The sequence below is a fragment of the Capsicum annuum genome, chromosome 4 (genome assembly GCF_002878395.1).
Source record: "Capsicum annuum cultivar UCD-10X-F1 chromosome 4, UCD10Xv1.1, whole genome shotgun sequence".
Taxonomy (NCBI): Eukaryota; Viridiplantae; Streptophyta; class Magnoliopsida; order Solanales; family Solanaceae; genus Capsicum; species Capsicum annuum.
The window spans coordinates 102,049,643-102,059,771 of record NC_061114.1 but is presented as its reverse complement, the minus strand read 5'-3'; the positions used below and the strand labels follow the sequence as shown (position 1 = coordinate 102,059,771).

At 34.1% G+C, this 10,129-nt stretch overlaps 1 protein-coding gene across 2 annotated transcripts; it reads left to right on the top strand.

Moving 5' to 3' along the window:
• Positions 1-1,891: 1,891 nt before the first annotated feature.
• On the top strand, positions 1,892-9,642 carry LOC107867943 (probable galacturonosyltransferase 14). Of its 2 annotated transcripts, none has more exons than XM_016714446.2 (6): positions 1,892-2,772; positions 4,072-4,127; positions 4,264-4,419; positions 4,914-5,504; positions 7,772-8,074; positions 8,727-9,642. In XM_016714446.2, exons 1-6 carry the CDS (start codon positions 2,553-2,555, stop codon positions 9,006-9,008), a joined length of 1,608 nt encoding a protein of 535 aa, XP_016569932.1. In that variant the 5' UTR covers positions 1,892-2,552; the 3' UTR covers positions 9,009-9,642. The 2 variants fall into 2 exon arrangements, with proteins under 2 accessions (XP_016569932.1, XP_047267877.1); XM_047411921.1 differs by having other exon boundaries at positions 2,767-2,818.
• The last annotated feature ends 487 nt before the right edge of the window (positions 9,643-10,129 follow it).

Genomic DNA, 10,129 nt, shown 5'->3' with positions numbered 1-10,129 from the left:
TTTTAAATCGTTAAAATTATATGTTAATGGTTTTTGGGTTATTATACTATTTTTATCTTTTAATTCAATCTTTATGGTAGTTTTATGTCTTTCCCATCCTTTTAATGGATCTTCACTATATAATTATTCTAATTTTTTCTTAATTATCTCTATCTTATTTATTGAAAATATAGTTATTTCTGTTTTATTTATCGAAAATACTACTAGTTCTATTGTATCTTCAGTATTTTTTATATTTTCTAACTTTTGTGTAATTTTTTCACTTCCTTTTATCCAATCAATTTTCTTTCTTATTTTATTATTAACTCTTTTTGCTCTCACTTTTTGTTTGCATGGTGTTGTAAACCACCAGTCTGTTCTAGTTATTATATGTGAGTATAATTTATCTAAGAATGACATTCCTAAAAGTATATCTTTTGATGTTAGTTCATAATTATAAATTTCTTCTATTGTTAATATCTTATCCCATACTTGTATTTTTACATTCCTAGCTTTATAAGTAATTAAGCTTCCTTCATTATTAAATCCTTTAACTATTATTGGTGTTTTTAATTTATCCCATTTACTTTCTGGTAAGCAATTATATCTACATAAATTAGCTTCTGCTCCTGTATCTATCATAGGCGTATAATATCTACTGTAATATCCTTCTACTACTATCTTCATTAATACATATATTTTCATTTTATGTTAAGGCTCTTCTTAAGAATAACTTCTCTTTATTATATGTTAAGGTTAATTGTGTATGTTCTATATTATATGATTTTACTTGTTCTAGCCATTTTATTCCTAATATTATATTTGCTTTTTGCATTTCTTCCTTTACTTCGAATTCTATTTTTATTTTTCTAACTCCTATTATTATTTCTTTTTCTGCTATATTTTTACTATTTAGTAAACTTCTTGGTAGATTTGGGCACATATCATTATCAGTTTTTATTTCTTCATTTTTTACTAGATATTTTGCTATATAATTTTCTTCTTGTCCTGTATTCAAAAGTATTAGATATTCTTTTTCATTTATTTTTCCTGTTATGTAATATTGGTTTAAATTACTTATTGAATTTATTTCGTAACTTGTTCTTTTTGATGAGCTTGATGATTCTGTTTTTTCATCAGCTATTCTTTTCGTTGTACTTATTCTATCATTTATTATTTCTAAATTTTCTTCTATATTTATGTCTCTATAGCTATAATCATTATAATCTATTGTTTTTACAATTTGTTCGAATGGGCTTTCTATTCGTATCTTGTTAATCTTATTTTTTCCTGTTATTTTATGTTTTATTGTTAATACATATAAATTTTTACATCTTGCTATAAATATTTTACTTTCTGGGATTAACTCTATTCCTGGGCTTAAATTTTTCCAATTAAACGTCTGTAACCTTTGCATTTGAGGAAACATTTTGTGTACTTTAAATAGTGATCTTTCTCATAGTAAAGAAAGAATGATTAATAGCACAAAAGAAATTAATAAGAATTACATTCTCCACCATATAGGCATATCTTTTTTCTCCATTTTTTATTCAACATTTATATTTGTCTCTCTTATTTTACAACACTTTTGTTTTTCCTCTACTTTACTCTCTTCGTTTCATAATAAATGAATTATTGAATTTTGATACATAAATTAAGAAAAAAACATTAAAGATATAAATTTAACACAACTTTCTATTTTACCAAAAAAAAAAATGTTGACCTTATAATACTTTTTTAAAAGTTAATTGGTTATCAAATCATAAGGATAAATTTGAAAAAAATTTCAATGATTCATTTATTTTAAAACACCAATAAATATCCCAATAATTCACTTATTTCGAAACGAAGAAAGTAATATTTTTTTTCCTAACAATGGAGAAATTAATAATACATTCTCCACCGTATGGGCATATCTTTTTTCACTATTTTTTATTCAACATTTATATTTGTCTCTCTTATTTTACAGCACTTTTGTTTTTGCTCTACTTTAATTTTTTTTTTTTTCTCCAAACAAAGGAGAGGAAATAGTACCACCATTGACCAAATGAAATTAGAAAGAGCAGAGAAATAGGAAATTCCAGAATACCTTCTCCCCTCTCTTTCTTTTTTTCCTTCTTTCTCTCTGTTCAATCCTCCAATGTCAGAGACTAGGAGGTAGTAGCAATTCATCTTTCATTAAAATATCCTCAGCTTTTATCATTTCAAATTCCATTCATTCATTTATTCATTTGTCGATTCATTCATTGCACACGTACATATATGTGTGCTTTCGTTTAGAAACTTATTCAATAAGGCCATAAACATTTTCCTTTTATACGGGGATTCAGCTAGTTTTCGGAGTAATAGAGGGTCTCCCTTCCAAATGCCATTGTCTCGAAAGAGACCGCAAACTCCAGTTTTTGAAGCGATCAAGATTCGTAAATTGCTGTCGCATTGGATCTGATGGTGGAAAAAACATCATTGTATTCGGATTGCTTACTGAATCAAGGAAAAGGTAGTGGCATCCTAGTCGGTTTCGGTGTCGGAATTGTTGAGGATTGGAATTGGGATTGGAAAGTTAGGGGAGGAAGATGCAGCTGCACTTCTCACCTAGCATGAGAAGTATAACAATATCGAGCAGCAATAACAATGGAGGGTTTGGTGAATTAATGAAGATCAAAGTCGCAGCTCGCCACTTTTCCTACAGAACACTCTTTCATACAATACTTATCCTTGCTTTTTTGTTGCCTTTTGTCTTCATTCTCACTGCTCTTGTTACCCTTGAAGGTGTCAACAAGTGCTCCTCATTTGGTACTTCTCTCTCCTTTTGATTGGATGCTGATGCTTACCTTTTATGGTAACTGTTTTGTAGCACATATTTTAGGCATAATACCTAAACGGGCCCTTCTATTCCTTCCAACTTGCATAAGTAGGCGCTTAAACTATCCTAAAGTTGAACAAGTACACGTCCTATGGGGCAAATCATGCGAGATTTGCCACGTATGACTGTGTGTGTCTATTGATAAAAAAATAGTGCCTATTGTGCACACTGAAGTTGGAGGCCGTAGATGCAGCTGAGGCCATGTTAAAGCGAATGTTTATGTGTTATGCCTATATTTAATTTTTTTTTAATTCCTTTTTTAATTCTATTTCATCTGTTATGTTATCGACCCCATCTAGTTTGGGATTGAGGCAATCTTCTTCTTGTTATTGCTTCATTGATAATGCAGTAAAGCTGTTTTTATTTCTTAGTTTGGATTGTTGTCAATGTTATTGAAGCTGTGTTAATTAATTTAACTTCTGAATTGTGTAAATTAAGGGGAAAGTTGAGTTCTTTCTTTCCGTAGCTTAGTCATGTCTTCAACTTGATGGCAAGTACCCTCATAAAAAAGGGAAGGACAGAGATACGGATAAATGAGTTGTCACAACTTATTGCAATCCTTGCCATAAATTTTTATTCTACAAATGAATACCATTTCAACAGGATTGTATTTCTGTTCTTCAACTTTGGTAGCAGATACAATGTTGAGTTCAATTCATGGATACTATGCATACAAGAGCGATGATTGCCGGGGGAGGGAGCATGCTAAGTTTTATTTTTTAGTTGTTTGCATCTGTGGTATCTTGTGACTGCCACCTTATGTGTGAAGGTTACTGCTGTCATCTTAGGTATGTAAGAAATGCTACCTATCTGCGTTTCGTAAAGTCCAGAAAATGTTCATTGATGGCACATGTAGCTTAGTGCTATCATGAAGGACCAGGATCTTTGTATCACATCTTCTGATCATGTTTGTCTGTTGCTCTTGATGTCTTCCAATGCTATTCTTTCTGTTCCGTAGCCAAAAAAAAAAAAGAAAAGAAAAGAAAGAAAGACCCTTTTCCTGGCCGGGTTCTTTGGGATTTGTGACCCTGCCTTAAAGTACCGGTGTGTGTAAGGGTCCTGTTTGATCTGTATTATTGAATTTTGTGATGATGCTTGTGATAGCTGCTTCGTTTGGCTGCTCAGTTTTACTTCTGACAATTGTTAAATCACACTTTAACTTTTATTTGTTACAACTTTGCTAAAGTTCTGGCAAACCTTAACTTCATTCTTGTTTCATTGATATTCAGATTGTTTAGGCAGACGATTGGGACCAAAACTTCTTGGACGGACTGATGATTCAAAAGTAAATAAAGTTCCCTCTATATCATTTACTGCTGCTTTGTCGTGCCATTGTTTTCCAATCTTTTATCAAGCATTTATGTAATAATGCATAGTACTTTTATTAATCCCAGTGTTTGTCATTCTTCCTATTTCAACAGAGACTAGTAAAGGATTTTGTTAAGATCCTCAATCAAGTAAACTCTGAGGAAGTGCCATCTTTTATGAAGCTCCCAGAGTCTTATGCTCAACTTGTTTCTGAAATGAAAAACAATAAGTACAGTGCAAAAGAATTTGCTTTGATGCTGAAGGGAATGGTAAGTGCAAATAACAATTCTCTCACTGTTTCTCTTTTCTTTGTGTAAATTGATCTCTAGACATATTAATTTGGTCAGTTCATTCGGCTTTATGTAACTCTCACCGACTGTTTTTGAGTCTTATGTTCACTGGGAGGGCTTAATTGAGTTATTCCCATCCCCCACTTTGATTATCTTAGTGGAAATCGGTTAAGGAAAGTATGGACGAGGAGTGAAAATGCATTGAGTGGCACTACATTTGCAGAAAATCCATCTGCTTGTTACACATGGGCTTGTTGATTCTTCTGATTGAGGGAAATGATTCATAATGACATATTCCCTTGCATACTTTACATTTTGGTTGTTGTACAATGAGCTTGTCATTCACTTGTAGGTTGATATTTAGTTTGCCGCACAGTATTGCTCCCTTTAGTTCCTATGTATGCATTGTGATGAAGTGTACGTACCTCTTAGCTAAACTTTGCTTCACAATGTTTACATTTGCTATATTGCAGATGGAGAAATCTGAAAGGGAGATCAGGGAGTCAAAATTTGCAGAGCTGATGAATAAACACTTTGCTGCAAGTGCAGTTCCTAAAGGCATTCACTGTCTTTCGTTGCGGTTGACTGATGAATACTCATCTAATGCTCATGCACGCAGGCAGTTGCCTTCGCCAGAACTACTCCCTTTGCTTTCCGAGAACCTGTTGCACCATTTTGTATTGTCAACTGATAACATCCTAGCTGCTTCAGTCGTGGTCAATTCTGCCGTGCAGTCATCTCTAAAGCCTGAAAAAATTGTTTTCCATGTCATCACTGACAAGAAAACATATGCAGGGATGCACTCCTGGTTTGCTCTGAATCCTGTCTCTCCAGCTATTGTGGAAGTTAGAGGTATTCATCAGTTTGACTGGTTAACCAGAGAAAATATTCCAGTGCTTGAAGCAGTTGAGGGTCATTATGGGATTCGGAAATACTATCATGGAAATTATGTAGTTGGTGCCAATCTCAGTGATACTACTCCACGATCTTTTGCCTCAAAACTGCAGGCTAGAAGCCCAAAATACATTTCCTTGCTCAATCATATTCGCATATATTTGCCAGAGGTAACACTTACAACATTACCCTCCACTTAGGAGTATGAATTTTAGGAAAGTCTCTCATAGACACATGTAGATGTTAACTCTATTGGGTGAACACCCTGTGGTTTGGTCTAATATACACAGGAAAAGGTTTACTGAGATAAATGTAGAGTCAAATGATAGGCCTAAGTATGAAAACTGAGTCAAATATTTTGTATTGCTTAAGCAAGGTGTCTAGAACTTAAATCTTTTGAATGTTCTTTATGGATCAACCTTAGCTATAATTTGATCAGTTCACTGGCAAATGGATTTAGCTAATTTTGTCTGATATCTGAGAATTTCTTGTTTATTTTATTTACAGTTGTTAACTGACATTTGAGGATTCTTTTTATTTTATTTTATATATGTTATACATAGTTAACTGGAGCCAGTGGGATTTTGGTTTAATGCTTATCAAAATTTTGTATTGCTAAAGGGCACAGTGTTTTTTACATTTCATGTACATGCCAATATAGGATTGAAATTTCCATGTTTTGTGTAAAACTGCATAGAATCATATCTACAACTACAATTTCAAGGCTTCTGTCAGCATTCAATCCCAAAGCAGTATGAGGAGACATAATACCCCAGATTTGAATTTGTTATTCAGCTGCTCCCTCCACTTCAATTCGTTTATCTTACTTTTCGTTTTAGTCTCTTTAAAAATGTAAAGACATTACATCTGGGTCTAACTCAAATCCAAAAGCTAGCTCATGAGGAGAGAATTGTCCAAGTCCATATAAGCAAACCACCAATCCGTTCCGCAGCTAATATGGGACTCTAACCCCCCACCCCCACCCCTTGCACGTCCAGGCCCAGCTGGAGCATGGACAAACCCAAATAGGGCTGGACCTAGCTTTTATACCATGTAAAAATATGACACCTGGGCCTAGTTAGAGTGGGTTGGAGTCCCATATTTGATAAGAAATGGACTGGTGGCTTGTTTATATGGACTTGGGTAATCCTCTTCCTCCTTAGCTAGTTTTTGAGGCTGAGTTAGTCCAAAGTTCCATATCTTTATATGGTATCAAAGCCAAGTCCATCCCTATTAGACTCCTTCTAGTGCATACTGTAGTTGTAGTTGGGCCCTGGATGTGAAAGGGGGATGTGAAAGGGGGTGTTCGAGTGTGTTGGAGTCTCATATTGGTTAGAGAATAGACAGGTGGTCTTTTTATATGTACTTGGGCAATCCTTCCTTCGTGAGCTAGCTTATGGGGTTAAGTTAAGCCCAGGTGTCGTGTCTTTACAAAAAGAATGCCTCTTTCCCTTTTTGGGAACTCTTTAATTCTAGCTTTCCATATGACATGTTTATGACTACAAGATTAAATGAAATTTTTGTAAATTCTACATATCTTTAATCTAAGACTACAAGATTCAAGTCTTCTTTACTTTCTTAAATTCCGTGCCAAGTCAAAACTAGACAAACAGCGGGAGTATTATTTCAATGTTGCAAAGTACAACTATTATCATCCTTTATTTTACTTTTCTTCTGCTATTTTGAAAATGCCCCGCTATGATTATAAGTGTTGAATCCCAAATGCTCCTTTTATTCAACCAACTTATACTTCTATGCGGCTTTCAACAACACTTTCTTGTTTTCCTTTTTCTCTTTTCTTTTTTCTGGTACACTGGAAAGAACAAAAAAGATCGGAGTCTTTCAAAGGCAACACTGCTTAAGTCCACCAGGAGAAGAAAATCCATACCTTGAGTGCATTTCCTTGATTATTAAATCTTCATCATGCTTTTTCCTTTCGTTTATCAGGAAGTCGATAAAATGGTTCGCCCTCTCCCCATATGTGTTTAATAGAGGCCTTGCTGATATTCAACAAATATTAGTCTTCAATAATAGCCCTACGAGGATGGTGTTGTATTTCCTCACCCTTAATCAGCTTGACAACAAGTAGACACTGAGTTCTACGTCTACTTCTTGGTATCTCATTAGCTTTGCTACAGTTTAGCTTTTGCGCCTTTTATGCTCCGTAATTTTGCTGTGAGGCTTGACGTAGATTTTGTCTTTCCTTAATATCCCATTAACCATTTTCTGTAATCATCTCTAAAGATCCCTCCAAAAGTGACATCTCTAGACCGTGTCTTGACACTACCCTCAGTGTTCAACTATATCTTTCCTTTATCTCCTTGCTATTAGTAGGTTTTATCATTTAATTCTTTTATGTAACGTTGTTCTCTCACCTCTTGTCTGTGTTGATATACTATTTCTATCCTAATTTGAGATTCTATGTTGTTGTATGCAGCTCTTCCCAAACCTTCATAAAGTGGTTTTCTTGGATGATGATGTTGTGATTCAGCGCGACTTGTCTCCATTGTGGGACATTGACCTTAAGGGAAAGGTGAATGGAGCTGTTGAGACCTGTAAAGGAGAAGATGAGTGGGTGATGTCAAAGCGATTCAGAAACTACTTCAATTTTTCTCATCCTCTCATAGCAAAAAATTTGAACCCTGACGAATGTGCATGGGCTTATGGGATGAATGTCTTTGACTTACATGCATGGAGAAAGACAAATATAAGAGATGCTTACCATTCATGGCTTAAAGAGGTAGTCAGATCTCGCATGGTTCGTTATTTTTGTCGTCTCTTTCAGTTTTATGTGTTCCTACATCTATGTGATTATTTAGCAAGCATGCAAGAGTTCTGAGATTCTTTTATGCTTCTTCCTTGTGTCTTTCTTTTGTCTGGTGTGTGACTTGAATAAACTTTTTCTTCTGCAATGATCTTATAGATCACACAAGCATGTCTTAGTTCAGCGTTTTCTTGTTGGTTGTGTTCTATTAAATTTACTATTTAACTTTTCTACTTGACGTCAGAAATGTTGTGATTAAGAAGTTTAAAGCTGTATTTTTTATGCTTCAGAGTTCTTTATTGTTTTTTGCTGTTATTGAAAACACAAGCTGCACGAAAGCAGGACATGTAATCTTCAATTTACATATCACCCCCTAAATTGGGTTGGTGTACATTTTGGGTTGGGGTGATTGCACTTTGTTGTATTATGCGCCATCCCCTCCTTTTAAGCAAGCAGCACAGTGATCAATTATTGTAGCTCCATAAAGAGTTGAATACTTCGGATGGCAGATATAGTGCTGATTCAAGTTGAAGAGACGTCATAACTAGTCTTTGACAAATATCTTTTTTTTTAAAGTATAGAAAGCCATGTGCTATTAATCCGCACCATTTAACTTGATCTTTTGTAGAATCTGAAGTCAAAGTTGACAATGTGGAAGCTTGGAACATTACCTCCTGCATTGATTGCATTCAAGGGTCATGTTCACCCAATTGATACCTCATGGCACATGCTTGGCTTGGGCTATCAAAATAAGTCTGACATTAATGAAGTGAAGAAGGCTGCTGTAATTCATTACAATGGCCAGTCTAAACCTTGGCTGGAGTTAGGCTTTGAGCATCTCCGTCCTTTTTGGACCAAGTATGTAGACTACTCGAGTGATTTTATCAAGAATTGCCACATATTGGAGTAATCAATAGGTTGCACTTCAACAACAAAACACATACCAGGAATCTGGAAGTTGCAGGCTCTACTGAACCTTTTTCATTCTATGTAACTCCAGAATCCAATAGAATTGGAGATTCTCAGACTGGCTGAATTTGATCAGGTTTATTCAGGTTTTGAGATTGCTGCTTTTGGCTCTCTTCTATGAAGACAACCTGCATTAGTAGCATGGCTATGAGATTCACTCTTTCAGTCTGTAAAAGTTCATCTATTTTTTTTAACAAAAGTTCCATCGGGAAACTGGACATTCTTTTGCGCCTCTTAGGTGGGGTTTAGCTTACTGTTGTATTATTTAGGGGGCGATATTGGTGCATGGCAGAAAATAGTTGTCATTTGGCATTGGTGATAGGAGCTGTTATTGAGAGGAAAATCTAGGAATTGCAGGCCAGGTTGAATAGCTCTCCTACTTTGGACCCCCTTAGATATAGAGATAATTCTTTATTCTAAAATATTGAATCATTTTCTTTATATTGTTGTCATCACCCACATTCAACTTTTATTACTTGATTAAATTATCTCTATTACATGAGACTGTAAGTAATGGAGATTCTGGCAACAATGTTCCCCAGAGTTCGGGTACTATGAGATAAAATTTCTATGTGTGCACGCTTCTTTTTACCAAATTTTCCACTGACAGATTTCTGAAGTATGTATTCTGTATACGTTGTCATATATTAGCCTCAATGGTTTCTATGAAGAAACAGTTTGACAGTTAATGTAATGCCGATGATACGTATATGATATTATCCTATCAACAATCAACATCAGCAATATATTAAAAGTGTGAATAACTTAGAAAATGATTTGAATTTTTTATCCTTCTACAACGTCTTTTTCATAATTTTTTTTCTCAAATTATTATATTATTCTTTTTATAATATTTAATTTAATATTTTTGTGATATTTAATTTAATTTAAAATTAAGGAGTCCTAAAATATATGATAGAAGAGAAATATAATTTATATTTAAGGAATTATCTAAAACATATATTAATAAAATTAAGAAATACTAAAATATATGTTAATAGGGGTAGTGAAAAATTTAGGACACCTAAAATATATGAGAACAACTTTAAAAACAAAGGAATT

Excerpts from the sequence above, each read along its gene's own strand:
- LOC107867943 (XM_016714446.2), top strand. The coding sequence starts at position 2,553 with ATGCAGCTGCACTTCTCACCTAGCATGAGAAGTATAACAATATCGAGC. Across the intron at positions 4,128-4,263 it reads GACGGACTGATGATTCAAAA|AGACTAGTAAAGGATTTTGT; the intron begins GTAAATAAAGTT and ends CTATTTCAACAG. Across the intron at positions 8,075-8,726 it reads ACCATTCATGGCTTAAAGAG|AATCTGAAGTCAAAGTTGAC; the intron begins GTAGTCAGATCT and ends GATCTTTTGTAG.